Raw genomic sequence first — 20,711 nt, 5'->3', positions numbered from 1 at the left:
TTTATGCTAATAATTTTTTGGAGCAATTACCAATAGTGTCCACTGCCTTTAACTAAAACAGTTATTGGTTAAGCCCTGCCAAAACAGACCCCTGTTGGGAAGTATATCACAACTAATGAAAGTAAAGTACTGAATTGGTCATTGTCAAAATACAACAGTTTAAGAGTTGGAATCTCACTGATTAGAAATTTCACACAAGTACTTGTCTTTCGCTGAAAGATTTCTGTCTGAAATAATGCAAAGGTGAGAGGAGACAACATTTGAATGTTCTTTCAACCTTTAGGTCTTTTATTTTAATTTTAAGAGGTTGAGGTTTTAACTCTGATTTTGTGTGGTCATTTCTTGTGTCTTTTGTGGCGTGTACGTTATGGTGCACAAAATCAACAAAACATAATTCCACTTATCAGCATTGTCACTGATACAGTATTGCCTAAAAGTTGATGAAATTGTGACAGAATGGTTGGATGGTGTGATTTTTGAAACCTAGAGGATTCAAACCAATTTACCAACCTAGTGATATTTACTGTGTGCTGAAATTGGTAAACTCACATATATTACCATATTATTATTAATCCCAAGAATACAATTTACGCTAGTATTTACATGTATGTAAAAGTACTGAAAATACCAATAAAAACTCTCTTGGTAATGCAAAACTCTAGTTGATTATAAAAAGGTACCCATTCCTTCCTTGTCGTCTCCCATCCCACTTCTCTTACCCCATGCGCTTAGCACCAGGGGTGGCTGGCTGTCCATGGGTACCCCACTCTTTGCAATCTTTGCTTGGTAATTCACAGATTCAAGAATTAGTGGAAATGTTAAACTAAAATCAGCCCAAGCGAAAAGGCACGGTGGTGAATTTGGTTCTCCATAGTCTTTGAAAAGACAAGTTCTCTTCTCTGAGAAGTAAGCGCTTAATTTCAGTTACATAATAATCTACTTGCAATGCACAAGGATAAAACAATACTACATTAATTAGATGTGGTTGCCTCAGAAATTAAAATTTCCTGCAGCAAATGTTCAAAAAGATAACTTGTTTACATTATGTTGATATTTGCAGCCATTCTATTGGGGAGACGTTTAGTAATGGAAGTTCCACCTGGTTCGACCCCGGCCCATTCATACACGAAAAGTGTAAGCTGGAAATTGTGGTTGACATTTTTACGCATTTCTGTTTTAGTTTTTAACGAAAAACCTGAGCACCTCTGACAATGTTAACGTTATACATGGGTATCCTTTCGTTTTGTAATGGTCATCACTTATTTTCAAAATGGAATGTACCAAATCAGTCTAACCCGCCCCCCCCCCCCCCAAAAAAAAAAAAACAAAAAAAAAAAACACACACATTGCTCAAGTGTTTATGGAGGATTGTGCAGATTGAGCGCGCAATTTGAGAATAACGAAAGCATCCTAAAATTGAGCAGCGCAATCTACCGATTGGGCAAATACCTAAAATGCGCTCAAACATCTGTCAAAAAGGAGGCATCCATGTTATGATGTGTGTGCTTGACGACGTGCAGAATTGGGCTTCTTGTATGGACGTCCGGCTGTAAACAAACAGTTAATGAAAACAGCATGTCAACATGATCGATTTGTCGCTCTGTGTATGTAATAAATTGTGTCACGAGTGTTAAAAAGTAATACTGTGTGACCCCTTGCAGTTGAATGGTCCTTTCTCTAATCCTATACCTCCATATGGACTAGCAGAGTTTATGTCCTGTTTATGGCTAGACTTGTGTCTGGTGCTAGGTGGTAGTAAGTACGTAGACACAGATTCAGTGTTCTGCATTCTGCTTTGCAACTGTCAAGAGAACGTGCCACGCCTACATTCCTCTATTTGTCCATCGTCAAACTTTAAAGGAAGAAGAAGAAGAAACTGCTTTTTATACGTCGTTCCGGAATTCGTCTTCAATATGCAACCAACGGCAATGTTCGGCATCCATCTTTGTAGAGCTAGGACATTCAAGCTGGGCTTGTTGTGGTTAACACTGTCAACATGTGCTATTGCTGTTGCTGTAAATACAACAGTTCTACCGCAATCGCCTGCTCCAGCTGGTATGTGTTTTCTGCTCATAAGTCATAAAATTACATGGCCATGATCGATGGCCAGTAAACAAAATCATCAAAACAGACCAGCCCGTTTTGGTGATTTTTATTATTATTTATGAACAGTTGATTGGTAGGCCCTACTTGTTATAATTTATATCAGAAATTATCAATAAAAACTTACTTTTGTTTTAATTTTATATTTATTACATATTTTTAAAGTCTAGAAATAAAACTCACGTATCATGGTATTCTCAATCTCATATGTTGTGCAAAATAGAAGTATGAAATAAAACATGTATTGTATGTATTTAAGCTTGGTTGAAACTCGCGACCAGTAAACTCTAAAACACTAAAAAGGGCGGTGTAATAAAATTTGTACCTTGACTCATCAGTCTTATAATATCTGTCAGTTCTGTCTAGGATTCCAAAAAGTCTAATGAGATAAATCCTCTTTTATACTGCTCCAGTGTCAGTCACTCAAATGCACACAACTTACAAATTATACCTGTGTTGAAATTTTGTTATAAATATGTTAAAGGAACGCGTTGCCTTGGATCGGACGAGTTGGTCTATTAAAAGCGTTTGAAACCGTTTGTGAGAAATGCATATGGTTAGAAAGATGTTTTAAAAGTAGAATATAATGATCTACACAAGTATCACTCAAAATTGCATGTTTTTCCTTTTACGTCGCGAACAATCAAGGTGGCCATTTATGGATAAATGGGAGGCATATTTGTGTAGATCATTGTATTCTACTTTTGCAATATCTCTCTAACCATAAACATTTTACAACAAACGGTTACAGAACGCTTTTCAAAGACCAACTCGACCGATCAAAGGCAACGTGTTCCTTTAATTCTGGCATGAAAACAAATCATTGAGAAAAGTATTTTTATGGTGTTTTCTTTCCACAAAAGTTGAGTTTTCCTAATTTGATGAAGTTTTCAGTTGTTGGTTTTACAATTACATTTTGAGTTAAATTAAAAACTGAAGGATGAAATTTGTTCCTCCTGCAAACCAATTAATGTAATTTAAACCTCAACTCATATTCACCAGAATTCTCTGTACGCCTTGTCGGTGGTTACAGTGCCAGCAGTGGACGAGTTCAAATCTTCAGCGGGGAAGCATGGGGTAAACTCTGCCTTCCACGCTTTACATGGACTCTGAAAGAAGCCATCGTTACCTGCAGGCAGCTCGGCTATCCCACAGCGTTGTCATCCTGGGAGGTATTGGAAGACTACTCAATGGAGGGTGTCGGGACGAGAGATATTTCTTGTATCGGTAACGAAACAAGGCTTACGGAGTGTGATTATGAGCCGTCAAAGAATCATTGGTGTGGCCATGGTTCGCCCAGAATGTATGATGTACTGGTAGTGTGTAAACCTAATGAAGGTAAGAACAGGCCTTTATGCTTCGTTTCTGAAAGGGCAAGGGCACCAAAGCATTTTCTCCTTGATAAAGGGCACCCTGGTGGAAATTATAAGTTTCAACTGGAACATTTCAAGGGCGCCAAGGCAAAAACCAGGGGGAATGGAGGCAAATGCCTTTGTTGCCTGCGTGAAAAGGCCTGTGAGAATTTGCTTGTGATGCTTCAAAGTTTGTACATAATAACTTCCAGCTATCTGACCATTCACAAGCCTGGATTATATGGTGTTATCTTCAGACCAGGGCCCAGTTTCATAGAGCTGCTAAGCACAACAATTTGCTAAGCATGAAATTTCTTCCCAGATAAAAACAGGATTACCAGCCAAATTTCCATTTGTTACATAGTGCTTGTTACTGCAGGTATTCAGCTTTTGTTTGCTTATAAATCCTGAAAATCATATGGAAATTTGGTTGGTAAAGCAAATTTGTGTGATTAGCATCTATGAAATTTCATCAAGCTTGTAAGCTCAAAACTAGCTCAAGCACAAAAATACTTATGCTTAGCAAAGATAGGTTTCCAGCCAGAGCACCGTACAGTTACCATTACTGTGACAGGTTATTTCTTGCCGCCTAAGCAGACATTTCAGCTTAACAGCTTTTTGAACAATTTTGCCCACTTTCTTCTATATGCAATGTTTGAAATCACTCCCACTTATCATTTACTTTCTGTGCCTGTGTAGGTGATTCTGAACCGCCATATCTCCTGGAGTTAATTTTTGGCAAAGACGACACAGAGGGCAGTATTCAACTGAGGCCATTTCAGTCTGACTGGATGGTTTGCAGCGATTCGTTCGACACAAGAGACGCAACAGTTGTTTGTCGTGAATTGGGTTATGAGTACGCGCTCGAGACCTTCACAAGCAATCAATTCTATACGGATCTGGACTCGTACTCCTATGGGCTGCGATTCCTGGATTGCGTCGGAAATGAGAAGTACTTGCTGGAGTGCCCTCACAGGATACGACCGGCTGAGTTTTGCGACGCTGATGTGAGTGGGGTCAAGTGTAGTCTGGAGCCTTCCTCGCTTCCAGGCAAGTACTAATTGCCGGTGGTGTCCAAAACGTTGACTTCAGCTAAAGCTGCGGCTAGATCGCGAGTTTCGGCCTATGTAGCTGTAGTCAAAGTTGCCGTTTTGGAAACGGCCTTAATAAGTTCCGGGTCCAGATTAGTTTTTTGACAATTGCATGTGCCTTCAGACGAGAGGACAGAGATTGAAAGCCGGAGCAACCATATAAAAATTTGATGAAATATAAATACGGTTTGTTTTGTTTGACAGGAGAAAAAATCCGCTTGGCTGGTTCTGCTAATCCAGACGAGGGGCATTTACAAACGTTTTATAACGGACAATGGTGGAATATCTGCAATGATGGGTTATGGAGTGAGAGGGAAGCTAACGTTACTTGCCGGTCAATGGGTTTTGCTGCTGGCTGGCCGCTGTACACTCTACGCTACACTCAAGAATACAAGTGAGTTATAAGACAAGTGAGTTTTGGTAGAGCTATTGTGTAGGCCTATATTAGCAACAAGCAAAAGTCAGGAATGATGTTGAGGCTGCATGAGGCATGACAATTAGGCTCGACCGTTTAAACGCTGACTGTGATATGGACTATCAACCCTAATCAACTTCTACCAGTTGATGTGGTGCCCTCGGCAAGGTTCCAATCAAAACAAAACTCAAATTTTCTACATAGAAGTGCCCCTTACCAGAGGGAAACTGCTGTGCCCCTTCAAGTGTGGAACTCAAGGCCTTCTGTCTTCAGCCGAAACCTTCACATGTAATTTTCACTGTATCTTTCGTTGTAATTGTGCCTTTAAAGGAACTTTACAGAATTGTTTTTTTGCTTACAAAACAGTTGCTGGCAGTGTAAGCACTTTATGTAATCCACCATATACATGTAAACTGGATGTTTAAAATTGCTATCTGGGTCCTGAGAAAATGGTGAAAAACTGATTACACATTTTGTATGATATCAAAAAAGAATACACCGTTTTTGAGCAATAAACTCCAAGCGGGGAAATTAGTTTTATTTATTTCTCATCAAATAAAACATTTTTGACAGAAGTATTTCACAGGATGTTTTTTAACTGTCATATAATTTTTTGTTTACCACTTCTGTAATATTCCTTTAAATAAGCATTATTTGGACAAAAAACAATCTGTGACCCTATCTGTAATATCATGATTAATATTTTAGAGATACAAGCTCCAGGGATGCACTGATAACTGGATTCAGATGTCACGGTACAGAGAGCAACCTTACACAGTGTCTGTTTGACATCAGTCTAACGACCAAGTGTGGATTTTATGATATCGCTGCTGTTCACTGCTCCTCTACAAGCCTTGTTAACCCTTCTGTGCCATATGGTGAGAGAAAGACACAGTCAGTTAGGTATCACTGTTCACTTCTGGATCTTAAAAGCGTTCTGGGAATTTTTTACTCTGTAACTCGAGACTGATGCAAGTTAAGAAAAGTAAAGCCAGGGCCTAATTTCTTAATTTTGTTTTAGACCTAGACAAAATTGTTTTAGAATTTACATACAGTGTAGTTTAAATATGCTGCTGGAGGTGTAATTAAACTTACACTCCACTGTACAGGAATTGTTACACAGTCTTATGCCTTTCTATCAAAGAAATCGAAGTGCCCTTTGCAAAATAAAAATGGCCTCTAAGATGAAATTCTTGACTTTTTCAATGTTCATCTCAATATTTTCTTTGAACATTTTCTGCAACAGGAGTTAAACTGCGTCTTGTGAATGGTGAGTCTCATACATCTGGTCGTGTTGAGGTCTACCAAGATGCTAAATGGTGGAGCGTCTGTGGCCTATCTGGTTGGGATCGTAACGCTGCTATGGTGGTATGTCATCAGCTGGGATTTATTGATGCTATATTCACAGGTGGGTGGGGCACGTAAAAAACACTTGTGGGAGTAAAAGTAGTAAAGTCTGTCCAGTGTCTGTAGTAAAGTCTGTCAAAAATGGCTTCTTAGTCTGGTGTTTGTATTTGGTTTCTTTGGCATTTTGGGACACTGTGGTCTCTAGCATATTGCTTTCAAGGGAAGGTACACGTTTGGTTTTTGTCAAAGACCAGTCTTCTCACTTGGTGTATCCCAACATAAGCATAAAATAACAAGCCTGTGAAAGTTTGAGCTAAATTGGTAATTGAAGTTCCGATAAATTGATGAGAGAAAAAACACCCTTGTTGGACGAATTTGTGTGCTTTCAGATAGGAATAAAAGGCTTCTGGCTAGAAGTCTTTTATTATATGAGTGAGAAAATGCCTCTTTCTCAAAATCTATGCTACTTCAGAGGGAGCCGTTTCTCACACTATTTTATACTATCAACAGCTCTCCAATGCTCGTTACCAAGTCAGTTTTAAGTTAATACTTGGTTTGAGTAATACCCTATGTGTACCTTCCCTTTAACCCATGAAGGAAACAAACTCAGACACTTGAACTGGTCTCAATGCTCGAATTTGTGCAAGACTTGCACAGTCTATTGATATATAACGGTATTATTTGACAGGACCAAAACAAACTTGTCAAGTTAATTTTTTTTAAACCATCTTTTCCTGTGAAATATTTCTCTCTGCATTGCATCGATGGCAAAATAAAAATGAATAAAATGCTCAAATAAACTCCAAACATGAAGCAAGTTAGATTATTTATTTCTCATCAAATATGACATTTCAGACAGAAATATTTCAAGGGATGTTTTCTCCTATCATCATCATTAGACCATGTAAGTTTTATGTAAATCTGTGATCTTCACGATTTTTGTTTCATTACCAATTCTGTATCAAGGAAACTGTATCTGAAAACCTTCAAAAGCACAATCAGCTGAATTCATGCCAGTTTCTCCTGACTCACACAGCAGAATAAGCCCTCATGTTTACATGTTAATTATTTCATGCATTTGATCACGCAAAAACATGTACACTAAACCATCAAGTGAACATTATTTGTTCCTCTGGAAATATTGAAAATTAATTGTACGGAACAGATATCACTGAGTAATTACCAAATGTGTCCACTGCCTTTAATGTTCTTCTACATTATTGTCTTCTCTAGATACTTACATGTACGCTACCGAAATGACATATGGCAAGGCCAGATCTGATATGGGAATATTATACAGCGCAGTGGAGTGCACTGGGTCGGAACAACGCTTGGATCAATGCAAGGTTTCTATGGAAACCAGTGAGTGTAGCCACGACAACGATGTCAACCTGCATTGTTTCGAAGTTGCGTACAAAGATGAAAACATATACACAACTACCGAACTCGTGACCCATGAAGGTTCCGCTATGGAGATGGGATATACCATTAACACAGGAGGGGTGAATTGGAGCAGTGAAGGACCTGTAAAAACTACAGGAAGGAGTGGTATGAACAAATGAAAAACAGATCTGAAAATAATATTTGTTCAATGAAGTTTACACATATATATCTTTGGATTTGTGCCCTTTGTATAAAGTTCTCAGATGCAAAGTTCAGAAATGGTTGTTGCCATGCCCCTGGTCATTGCCTCGGTGCCCTTTGCAGTAGAAATTTTAATTTCCCTCAATGAGGTGTCCTAACTGTAAGGAAAAACTGCGAACGCCCTACAACTACGAAATATGCCTGATGAAAGCGCCCTCAAAATGTTTGCAGTTTAGTCGGACATACAACCGGAATATCCACCTGGAATATCCACCCGGACATGGTTCTATTGGGCTACGTCGTGTTTCACCCGTACAAACGGGGACAGAAGGTCTTTCAAATCATGCCCGTTATCTCCTTTTTTTTAGGGGTTTTTGATTGTAGTGAGTATATTTTACTGTGTGCCGGTGTGGTAAGCAGGAGTTTCTGTCCCCCAGAGATTCTTTCCCTCCCATGGGCGTATAATGGTGAACTGTATACAAACTTTTCTGATAGCGCCCTCTTTTTGAATCATCCACCTCCAGCCTAAATTTAAATTTTCCATATGGGGGATAGTATCTCTTGTGGACAGATTTCCCTGGGACACTTGGTCAAATTGTAACAGTTTTCCTTTTTGTCTTCATTTCCACAGGGACATCATTTATTCCAGTGAGTTTGATTGTGATCCTTCTGCTGGTCTGTGTGTTGGTTGGTATCATCATACTAATCATTGTGTGGCGGGTCATCAAGGCGAGGAATAGCAGAGCAACATGCACAGCAGGCACTCCTGGTGTATCGTGGAGTCGAGACGGACAACAGAATTATCAACCTGTCCCCGGTGAGATCGTAGGTGGAGCTGGGTCACCTGCCCCAGTAGGAGTTTAAGATTTTGGCTTTAAAGGCACCTGACCGTCTGATAATTGTCAAAGACCGGTATTCTCACTTGGTGTACCCAAATATAACATGCATAAAATAAAAAATCTGTGAAAGCTCTGGGGTTCTATTGGTCATTGAAGTTGCATAACGAAGGAAACATTGGCCGTTATTTGCTCTCAGATGCTTGAGAAAAGCTTCAGGCCGGAAGTCTACTTCAGATTCAAATTTTTCAGTGAGAAAATTACCTCTTTCTCAAAAACCATGTTACTTTAGAGGGAGTCATTTTCTGCAATGTTTTATACTATCAATAGCTCTTCATTGCCCGTTACCAAGTAAGTTTTTATGCTAAATTTTGAGTAATTGTCCAGTGCAGGGAAGGTACACGTTTGGTAATTACTCAAAACTCATATTAACTAAAAAACTGACATGGTAATGAGCATCGGAGAGCTGTTGATAGTATAAAATACTGTGAGAAACGGCTCCCTCTGAAGTAGCATAGATTTTGAGAAAGGGGTAATTTCTTGCCAAAATGATAAAAGACTTCTAGCCAGAAGTCTTTTATTCCTATCTGAAAACACACAAATTCGTCCAACAAGGGTGTGTTTTTTCTCATTTTTCTCGCAACTTCAATGACCAATTGAGATCAAATTTTCACAAGCTTGTTATTTTATGCTTATGTTTGGATACACCAAGTGAGAAGACTGGTCTTTGACAACTACCAAACGTGTACCTTCCCTTCAAGGGTCTGTATACGATTGGTAATGACTCTGAAAATGAATGGCAATTAAAGACTTCCTTCAGTACAGGTGCTTCAAGTTGTATTTTTAACAAACTTGGAAACTCTTTAATGGAGCTAATACCGTAATGATTGTCTCTCACTGCCTCTTGGGCAATGCCTTGGTGCCCCTCGAAATGTTCCTGAAGTAATTAATTACTCTATGACAGAGGTGCTGTTTTACTATAAATATATATATATCCTGTCTTGCCCTTATTACAAGCATTAGGCTTGTTTTTCTCTAAGAAAATTGTAATAAAAAAGTTTTTTTTTTTTATCTACTCGCCTTTACAAGCATAAGCCTTGTTTTTTCTTTAAGAAAATTGTAATAAAATAGTTTTTGTTTTTAATTGTACTTGACAAGTAAAATTTGTAAATATTCATAATCGAATTTGTTGTGGTGGTGTTCTTTATAGAACAATTGATGCTCTACTTATGTTTAATGTAGTCTTGTTTACTTGTCGTGCATTGCCAAGTGGACTATTATGTAACTGAAGATAAGTGCTTAGTGGTAACTTCGTTTCAAAAATGTTTGTTAAGTTACCAATCCTGTTTAAAAACAGACATTTTTGTTTGATAAATATTTTTGTTATTTTAGTCTGAAGGCTTTCTGTTCATACTAGAACTATTTTATTCTGTGAAACATGTCCCAGTGAAATAAAGTCATGATCTAGAAAACTGTATCTAAATCCCTACCAAAAATGCAACAGCTGATTTTGGTTGCTTCAACCAAAATTAAGAAAAAATGTGTTTATACACTGAAAATTTCATATGTTTTCTCACTATCTCTTTCTGACTCCCACAATGGATTTAGAACAAATTATCACAGCTTTTTTATTTGGTTTGACATTAACACAGTCTGCAAATATTTGTTCATCTTTACCAATCCTGCATTATACCTTTCCATGTACTTAGTGTAACATGTTATCCTTGTGTATTGCCAAGTGGGTTATTATGTAACTGAAATTAAGTTCTAACTTTCTTTTCAAAAAAGACTTGGGAAGATCCAGACTCAGCACTGCCACTTTGCTTGGGCTGTTTTAGTTCATCATTTCCATTAAATTAAGAATTTGCATCTGCCAAACACAAGCAAAAAGTGGGGCGGCCATGGACAGTCTGCCACCCCAGTCAGTGCTCTGCGCATTGGGTAAGAAAAGGGGCGGGGAGACAACAAGAAAGGGAGGGGTACCCTTTGATATCACCTAAAGGTTAAACTTTATGGGTCACAGCATTGTGTGTTATAGTCACATGTATTTTGCATTAATAAGAGATTTTTTATTGGTATTTTCAGTACTTGTGCATAAAACATACAAGCTTGAACACTAGTGTAGATTTTTATTCTTGTGATTGTTTATAAGCAAGCAAGGAGTTCCAGAGAGATGCACATGGATTTAAAATCTCAGCAAAGAGTGTCCGGGTGTTCTTTTATTAACACGAGTTTGATCAAGTTTATTCCATTGGCTGGTAACCATCATTTGGCCTAGCTCTTATAGTAGAAAGCTTGACACACTTTGTCAGAAAAGATGGCGAATGGCAGGAACTATATCTATACGTATAGAAAATTCATCACTGAAATATTGTACTTAAATGTAGTTTTAATAAATAGATGATACCCGCCAGTTTTTCAGAATAGCATGTTGAGAAACCAATGCAGTTTTCATTAACATTTGGGCCGCAATTTTTTTAGGAATTTAGACCGTGCAAGTCTCACAAATTCAAAAATGAGGGACCTTTTTTATCCCACATACATTCTTCAGGCATTGAATTTCATTCTCGAAGGGGCACAGCAATTTTTCTCTGGTATAAGGGACACTAATAATGAGGAAAATGTAAATTTGTATTTGAACTTTGCAGAGCACCCATGCAGCAAAACCACGGGGGGCACCACACCAATTTGCTATGGGTGTTAAACTCGCACTCTTTCATTGGCCAAAAAGTTTGAATACGTGTGTGACTTGCACAGTCTATAAACTACTGCATTGTTAATGTCTTTGTATTTGATGATACTTAATTGAGAATTATTTCACTTTGCTATATTTGACAGGCAATATGGGTGTGAGCGTACAATCAACACAAGCAATAACCAGTTTCACAGACTGCCTTATAGTATTTAGAAAGTTATTTTCTTGCCTTTTTAACCTAACATATTTTATTATAAGATGTCATTAAAAATGTCAATTATGCCTTAAACCCTCCTACTGTTTGATCATTCAATATAATCCACTGTGATTTTGAATGATAGATTTACCTATGCCATCCCAGGGAGTGTGTTGACTGCATACTACACTGCATCAACCCTCTTTTAAATGTTTTTCTTGCCACTTTGCATGCCAATAATACTGCTACTAATTTGGACAAATATTGTTCAACTTTTAAAAATTTAATTAATCACAATAGTGTTGAGAAGAAAAGGTGACCAGAGATGGTCGATAAAATATTCATCCAGTAAAAGAGAGAATGGAATAAAAATGAAATGCAGACACTTATTTTCAAAAGTGTGATTAAGCACTTTACGCGAGTGTATTGTTTACTTGGATAGTACTTTTCACTTTACGTGAGTGTTTGTTTACTTGGATAGTACTTTTCACAAGTAAATTTACCCCCTCCCCCTTTAACCCGGTCAGAACCTTACTTTCCACCTGTCCCTTTGAAACAAATCCTGGGGGATATTTTATTAGAGAAATTTTAACATTTCTTGAAAATGATCACAGCCATTTTTTAGATAAATTAATATTTTGGAATATATAGGCCTATGCTTTTGGCAAATAGATTCTTCAATGTCTTGAGAGAGAGGCGGGAGGGGGTTGCAGGTGCTGGGTTCTTTCATGTATTGACTAAATTAAGGGCGTCATTCATGGGTGAAACAGCTACTAATCTCACTGGATTAACACTCCATGAATGAGTGTGCAGACAATAGGGGCTCGAGATCTTAAAACGTTTGAAGGGGGAATTGATCTAGCGGAGGGATATCTTTTGGAGTGGAGGGGGGTGGGCGGCAGCCTGCATGGATGGGGAGCTTTAATAGTTTTTGGAGTCGTTGATCTGTCTTGTATCATCTGAATGATAATTGTAACTAAAAAGGGGCGTTTAATTAGCTTGTATGGTTTCGTTCACAGTGCGGTGTAGGCCTACATTTTAAAATAATATTCCCGTTCCAGTTTTTAAACATCCCCAGTTTGTGCAAATCCCCACTGACTTTGAGAAGCATGGTTATCAATCTGCAGATTGTGTATCAATGTGAAGATTGCGCAAACTGTGCGCAATCTGGAAATCGCAAATCCAATCAACAGTCTAGATCGGTACCCAGACGTTTTATATTTGTTGGCTTATGGTAAAATTAATGGGGTGATTGTTGAACGATCACCGGAACTAAACAACACACAGGAAAGTTATGCCCATGGTCGATGGCCGGCATATCTGTCAAAGAAGGTAAGCGTTTTGTAGATACTTTTACGTTATATACAACTTATTGGGCAGATAACGAGAGCACTGATCTCTATGTTAACTGCATGATTTGTTAACATTCTCGACCGAAAGTAAAAAGAAAACATTTGTGAGTCTCATCAGTTTCAACTTCATCATGAACCTTTTTGCTGTGTGCCAGTTCAGCTTCGATGGATTCGACGAGTCATCTGTCTCGCACCGGCCGGCCGGCCGGCCACAGACAACCAAATAAGGAGTTGAAATTTTGGCAAAATACCTCATGTGTGTACACACACAAAAGTTTGTAAGGTAGTTTTTGTAGGGCTTTTGTGGGGTCACCTATCCTATGTATGGTTAATGCAGGAAGCTCCATGCTCAGCCCTCAGTCTATTCTACGTACCTACCTCCTCCATTCCATGGTTTTACCATGGAGGAATCCTAGACTAGAGGGTCGTTCCGCTACAAGTGATTTTACTACTACAACAGCACTGCATTAGTGAACAGGAACACACCATGCTAATTTTTTATTATAATTTTTTAAACATTTTCGTTCAATATGACATGAGAATTGAGATATCGCTTTTTTGTAAATTAAAAGTAAAAATTAGTGAAAAAGTTGTGGCACCATACGGAAACGGGAAAATTATCCTTTATTAAAAATAGGGCCTATAGTTATCTGGTCGGTTACACACCTATATTCCGACACCCCTATATGTTCCGACACCCCTGTATGTTCCGACACCCCTGTATGTTCCGACACCCCTGTATGTTCCGACACCCCAATGTTCCGACAACTCAGCCCATATTCTGACATCCCTACATGTATGTTCCGACACCCCTATGTTCCACAAGTTAATTTTGCACAAGTTATTTTTCGCACAATACTACTCTGTTGAACAATAACAAAAACACAACTTGTATGACAGGTTTCCCGGCGAATTTCGGCCGGGAATAGGCCTATGTTTGGACATTCATTAAGTTGAATTTGTACTATTTCTTTTAAGTGAAGGAATCAAATAATAGATTATCAAATCACACTTGAATTTGTTGCTTTTTAAGGCTTGTGTTTCATTTGTTGTATGCTTATAAACATAAGTTATGGCTCCCCGAGTAAGCTGGCAACAAAACACACAAAATGTTGGTGCAGGTAGTGTTTTAACATACATGTAGGGGTGTCGGAATGTAGGGTTGTCGGAACATACAGGTGTTTGGGTTGTTGGAATATAGGGGTGTCGGAACCTAGGGGAGTCGGAATATAGGTTGAGTTGTCGGAACATAGGGGTGTCGGAACATAGGGGTGTCGTTCCCATCTGGTCATACTTGTCATAATAACCGGTATGCATGTATAGGCCCTATTTTTAACTTACTGACAACATTTGCTAAACTCTGAAACTAACCAGGTGAGAGTAAGAGATTGATTTTTATACTGTGACTTTAAAGGAACACGTTGCCTTGGATCGGTCGAGTTGGTCTTTGAAAAGCGTTCTGTAATCGTTTGTTATGAAATGCATGTGAATAGAAAGATGTTGTAAAAGTAGAATACAATGATCTACACAAATATGCCTCGAAATTGCGTGGTTTTCTTTTTACCGTGTGACTAACACGGTCGGCCGTTTATGGGAGTCAAATTTTTTACTCCCATAAATGGCCGGTCGTAAAAGGAAAACTGCAATTTTGAGTGATACTTGTGTGGATCATTATATTCTACTTTTAAAACATCTTTCTAACCATATGCATTTCATAACAAACGGTTTCAAACGCTTTTTATAGACCAACTCGTCCGATCCAAGGCAACGTGTTCCTTTTACTCTACTCTTCCTTTTTTAGTACAAAAATATTTAGAGAGATTTACAGAATCAAGGTTCCCATACATAGCAAGTTGTTTAGAGGTTTCCTTAGACTTGAGAGTTCAGTGATCATGGAGGTAGCTACTCCTAGAATTATGAGGTTTTTTCTGCTAGTTAGTGGAGATGATAGCGGAACGAACCTCATAGTTCTATGAATAGGAGGTAGCTACCTCCATATAAAATGATTCAGTTCACTTACACCTATGAGGCATCCTTGTTTCATTACTGTAGTCTTCACAAGCACCAGCACCAAAGGGCTTATTTTATTTTTTTTTTAAGTTCATTTAATTACCAGAAATATATCAATTGTAACACCAATAATTTAAATAAACAAATTTATTTAAGAGATGTTAAATTTGCATCGGGGAGAAAGAATATTAAGTTTTGGTTTTTACCCATACAAATTTATTGTTTTCATTTTTGTTTATATTTTATTGTTTTGTAATATTACAGATTCTGAGACTAATGTGCTCTTGAAGTAGTCTGCCATCTACTGATGTCAAGCACTTTAAGAATTCACAATGTCTTCTGAGGTATACTGGAACAACTTACCAGACCACATCATCATCAACATCTTGGCCTTCCTTCCTCTAACTGACCGGTGCAATGCTGCCCTCTGTTGCAGGAGTTGGTCTGAATGCTTTGACAATCCAACACTTTGGCGAGAGTTCACGTTCCGCTTTGAAGATGCCCGCGACTCGATCCAACTTCAGTGCCTTACAAAACACGGTCGACAGTTACGAGTAGCAAAGATCCTATGTAACCAAAAGCAGCTTGCGAATCAGCAGAATGCTTGTGCCGTCCTCAGCGGACTGGCCAAGTGTGAAGAGCGCCGGTTGGAAGAGGTCACTGTCCAGTTCACTTCAGAGAATCCTCTTTTCTTCCAAGGTTTTGAGTTCCTCAGCAGCCTTGCGGAACTCTTCGGTCCGCCAGATCCTAAAATTAAATTGGTTTCCACTCTGACGAAGGTAGACCTAAGTGGGTTGTTTGTCACCTATCAACCTGTTCTTTTGCAGCTTCTTGCAGACAATAATCCCAATCTGAAGGAGCTTAACATTCAGAACACCTCACTAACGTGCTTGATTGAGCCAGAGTGTATGCTGACGGTTGTTACTAAATGTCCGATGATCAGCTCGCTCAGCATCCATTACCGATCAACGTCAGAGCCGTTGTTCCTCGAGCTCTGCGATCCCAAACGCAAACCTCTCAACTTCCTGTCCCTGGCGTGTACTCGGGAAGAGAAGTACCACAATGCAATTACGGGGGAGTCTTGGAAGATGCTCATCGACAGACACAAACGTCTCCGTGTCTGTATCAAATTTGATCATACCATCGAGCGGCACCGGATTCTGTCCATCCTTCAGCCAGAAATCCCCCTAGTGGAACTCCAAATGAAAACAATGACCGAGCTTTACGATGAGGTGTCAATGGTTGGAAGGTACTACTACAAGACGTTGGAGTATTTATCCATCGTGACAAAGGGAACGGACGAGTTGAAGAGGGCGCTACTGGACTTGGTGGAGCATTCAGATAGACTGCATACTTTACATTGCTACTGTGCGTTGGATGAGGATTCTATACGGAGGATTCGGACGCTGCGGCCACATCTTAGAAAGTACACCCTCAAGACGGAGGAAGAGTTTAACTTGCTTGTCCCAACTCTGGTAGGCCATTCTGCTCTAGAGCAGTGATATGTAATCGATAACCCACTCATTGAGTTCAGTTTCTGTGCTTATCTGTTTCCATTCACAGAGTTCTTCCCTTCTTTTGTCTGGCATGTTAAAACCAAAAATGCTTTTGAAAACAAAGTGACTTAACTTTGCAAATATCACACCTCTTACATTGGATTTGACGTTGGGCATACTTGTACATGGCCACTGTTGGAAAGCTTACTATTTTAAAGGGACACTTGGCCTTGGATTGGGCGCTATTGGCTTTAAAGCTATTGTTATGAGATTAATATGGTTGGAAAGATGTTTTAAAAGTAAAATATCGTTATCCCCACGAATGATTTGTCTCAAAATTGTGTGGTTTTCCCTTTACTTTGTGAGCTAACATGGTCTACCATTTTGTGGAGTAAAATAAATGGTTTTACAAAATGGCAGAACGCGTTCATAAAGTAAAAGTAAAGCCACATTTTCAAAGCTTTGTGTGGATCATTATATTCTAAAGCTTTATTTATCCCAAATTGCTCTATCCATGGCAACGTGTCCTTTAATTAGGAGACAATCTCCTACGAGGATATCAGTGAAGGCTATTCTCTTTTAAAATCTAAATAGAAATCATTTTTGAAAAACTATTATTACAACAACAAAAAGTAACCATTTGTACTGTGCACAATGGTGCATGCATGAACAAATCTTGAAACCAAAAAAGCATCATTAGTTGTGAAAATACGCACGGTGTAAATTTTTGCAAAAAAATGTTAATTTTCATGACGATCTTTTTGTAGCCGGATTTAAGAGAGTGTTTGGAGAACATCTGGAGCAATTGGAAGTCCTCTCAAAGAGCAATGCGTGGGTTCGGAGCACCAGCTTCCTGAAGGACAGGGTACCAGGGATCACTCATAGTTTAAGGTGAATCGATTTGAAAACAACTGCCTCTGTATTTGTTGTTAAATCGTAGTAAAATCAGTGGTTAGCTTGGCTGGATTCAAACCCACATCCTTGTGATTTCAACTCCTGTAGGCTAACCAGTTGACCACTGCATTTGTGAATGCACTGCATGAATAACAACGGTTTCATTTATAATGAGTATAAGACACTTTGAGATATGTGTTTGGCTTTAGCATGGCAGATTAGAATTGTTACAATCAGTGTGTTTCTCAAGGCAATCAACCTGTACCTCATGTACATCCCATGTAAAGAACGTAGTCATTGTCCAAAGGGCTTAAATGGGGGTGTGGTAAAATATTAGAATAGTGGGGTTTTCGTATAGTGTAAAATTCTGTCGAGCAGTGTTGGTCATGGTAAAAAACAAAGACTTTTTACCAACAAATACTGAAAAAAATGTTCTAATTTGAATAATGTTGGAAGTGCTGTGAGATGAAGACGTCCTTTGGGGGTGTTTTAAAGCACTGTATAAAAACCGATAATTATTAATAGAGTGTTAAAATAAATAGGTAAATTTTAGAAGCCAGCATCTGTGCTCAATTGCTATGGAATGTGGCCACTGTTGGAAGAGAGAAGGTTCTCAACCTTGGTCAAAGTTTTGCAATGGCAATTTGTGGCACACACTAATTGAAATCGACAGCTCAGCGACAGCTTCACTCGTCAAACAATGTGCTCCTGAACGTTCCACGTTCCTGGTACTCCTGGGGCGATCAATGCTTTTCACATGCCAGGCAATCTCTTTTGAACAGCCTCCCACTTCAACTCAGACTAGCAGATACGTGTTCTTAAAATTTGAAACTCATCTCAAAACCTGTTTCGGAAACCATTATGTAGCTTTCAAACTTTGGTTGCCTTGTGTATAGCAAAGTTCTTGTTCCTTAAGCAAGGAGTGTCATCATTGGCAGACAAGGCCACTAGAAATTTTCAATATTATTATGTTTTTAAAAGTGTGGCATGGATTACTTCATTTTATGAAGGGATATATTTTTTTAAATATAATAGGATGTTTTAAAACTGAATGCATCCTCGCCCCAGTAATGAGAAAGTGTCAGTATTTGCCTTTGGGGTAACTTTACGCAATTTTATTTCAGACTCTGTTTTTGATGCATAATGATCCTACATGATCCTCAATTTCACCAAACGCTAATGATTAATCTTAAGGACTTAGGACGAGTTCAGTTCCGTATCCAAATACGTTGGACGCATTGAACCCATCCTCAGTTAGGACGGGTTATTCGTCCTAACTCGAGATATGATTACACCTCGCGTTTCGTGAAATTGGCTGCTGGTTATCAATAATGTCTTCCATATCGTATTTCCAATGCAGTATTTGGTTTATGTTCAGCATCCCTAAATTTGTACATTTTTGTCATGCATGTTGGGATACACCAAGTGAGGATGGTCTTTGACGAACCTGCCTTTGTTTAATAAACAGTATCATGGAAATATCTCCCCCCCCCCCCCACCCCCACATTTTCATGAAAACTTTTGAAATGAAATCACCACAGTAAATATGATTTATTTTTTCGACAGAGTACTGATTTTGTATAGAATTGTGTATAATAATCGTAGAAAGAAATTTTCAGTGATCATTGGAAAGGAAGAAACTAACAGTTTTATACTCAAAGTGATGTGTACCTTGCCAGCTGGTAGAACTTTGGCGTTATTGTATTCCTAATTTCACAAATGTTTGCCACAAAATAGAAATGATGTGAATTACAGTTATTTCTTTATATGTAAAGCTAAACACAAAACAATCATGCTTGGTAATTGTTTTAATTCAATTTTACAGTAGCATCAAAAGTTAGTGAATATTGTATACGATGAATACATTACAAAGAAAAGAAAGGATTTTAAAAAAATTATTATTGGCAGATACTTAGGTTATAGTGAGATACTCAATAGCCTCTATGCATAGTTTAATTGTTCTTTGAATAATATACTACAAATTATTTTTAGTAACCAATTTCCTGTAATTGTTACATGTGATACAAAACAATTAAAAACAACTTTTTAATTGCGGTTATGCATCACAGTAATTATTTTCATACTTTGGCCATAAATACCAGAAAAAAAAGTGTATTAAAAGTAAGCTAAAACTGCAATTTCGGTTCAAGAAATTAGCTGTACCATGCAATCATAACAGTTGCAAATTATAGAATTTATTACAATCGTTAGTTTGAAAAATTAACAGACGGTGCAAGTATTTCGCATACTCAAACATGTTGGGAAATGTGGACTTTAACAAACACTGTTTGAATATATTAAGAAAATTTATGGAAAAACATTTCCTTCATGTCCCAAAGTTTGAATATTCGCAAGAATGGCACAGTATAATGGTTTATGAAGAGAACTAGATAGAAATGTGCAATTAATGATGTAAAAACTCATCATAAATTATTAAAGGTAAAATCTAATATTATGTAAAGTATGTATTTTAATGCAATAACCCTCATCTCCTAAAACTCAACAATGAGGGCAGTAGACCACCATCTCAGTCATGTTTCCCGTGTGCAATAACAGTTATGGTTATGGATTCAAACTATATCCAGCGGAAGCAGACTAGTTTCCCCCCTCAGATTTGCGCTGGTGAATGGCTGTACCATTTTGTTGGGCTGCTGGAGTGTGAGGAAGAGTTTAATGAAGGATTGAAACTTGGAGAGCCTGAACAAAAATGTGATACGCTGTTTCAGAACATCAATTGAAATGTTGCCTTTGGATGGACTGCATTGGGCTGTTGTGATTGGAAATTATATGTTTTAAAAGTAAAATATACATGTAATGAATAATGATCCACACATATATCCCTAGAAAATATCCTTTTACTTCATGAACTAAAACGACCTTCCATTTTGTAGAACCAAATTTGTGTGCTCCAAAATGGTTGACTGTGCCTGTTCATTAATTAAGGGAAAGGAAAACAATACAATTTTGAAGGATATAATTATTATAGCCAAAAGCACCCAATTCAAAGTTCCTTTCAGTGGCTATATTTAAAGCCCAGCCTCCCCCAGCCCAGCCCAACCCCTCCCATTGCATACAAACAAGGGGGTGGGATATAATTATTTAACTTTATTAGTTAAAATTATATGCAAAAGGAGTGGATTAAAATTTGTAACATTTTTATACAAAGTTAAATAAACATAGAATACTACCAGCAAATTGAAATTGATTTGTGTCCCTTTGTTGTAAATTGTTGCTTGTAAATAGTTATTATCCAAAGTACATGTATGAATATAATTCTTTCTTAGGTTATTAAAGGAACACGTTGCCTTAGATAGGTCGAGTTGGTCTTTGAAAAGCGTTT

At 38.1% G+C, this 20,711-nt stretch overlaps 3 protein-coding genes across 3 annotated transcripts; all 3 read left to right on the top strand.

The window, feature by feature from the left end:
- Positions 1-1,364: 1,364 nt before the first annotated feature.
- On the top strand, positions 1,365-6,386 carry LOC117289153 (deleted in malignant brain tumors 1 protein-like). The gene is made up of 6 exons (XM_033770149.1): positions 1,365-2,055; positions 3,106-3,441; positions 4,155-4,505; positions 4,751-4,940; positions 5,670-5,839; positions 6,208-6,386. The coding sequence occupies exons 1-6, from the start codon at positions 1,713-1,715 to the stop codon at positions 6,384-6,386; spliced, it is 1,569 nt and encodes a 522-aa protein (XP_033626040.1). The 5' UTR covers positions 1,365-1,712.
- A 1,159-nt stretch (positions 6,387-7,545) lies between these two features.
- On the top strand, positions 7,546-8,995 carry LOC117289763. The gene is made up of 2 exons (XM_033771028.1): positions 7,546-7,856; positions 8,524-8,995. The coding sequence occupies exons 1-2, from the start codon at positions 7,550-7,552 to the stop codon at positions 8,754-8,756; spliced, it is 540 nt and encodes a 179-aa protein (XP_033626919.1). The 5' UTR covers positions 7,546-7,549; the 3' UTR covers positions 8,757-8,995.
- Positions 8,996-12,885: 3,890 nt separating this feature from the next.
- On the top strand, positions 12,886-18,608 carry LOC117289608 (F-box/LRR-repeat protein 8-like). The gene is made up of 3 exons (XM_033770809.1): positions 12,886-12,951; positions 15,246-16,456; positions 17,245-18,608. The coding sequence occupies exons 2-3, from the start codon at positions 15,314-15,316 to the stop codon at positions 17,332-17,334; spliced, it is 1,233 nt and encodes a 410-aa protein (XP_033626700.1). The 5' UTR covers positions 12,886-12,951; positions 15,246-15,313; the 3' UTR covers positions 17,335-18,608.
- The last annotated feature ends 2,103 nt before the right edge of the window (positions 18,609-20,711 follow it).

Source organism: Asterias rubens, chromosome 4, assembly GCF_902459465.1.
Source record: "Asterias rubens chromosome 4, eAstRub1.3, whole genome shotgun sequence".
NCBI lineage: Eukaryota > Metazoa > Echinodermata > Asteroidea > Forcipulatida > Asteriidae > Asterias > Asterias rubens.
This window is presented reverse-complemented; position numbering and strand designations above follow the sequence as displayed.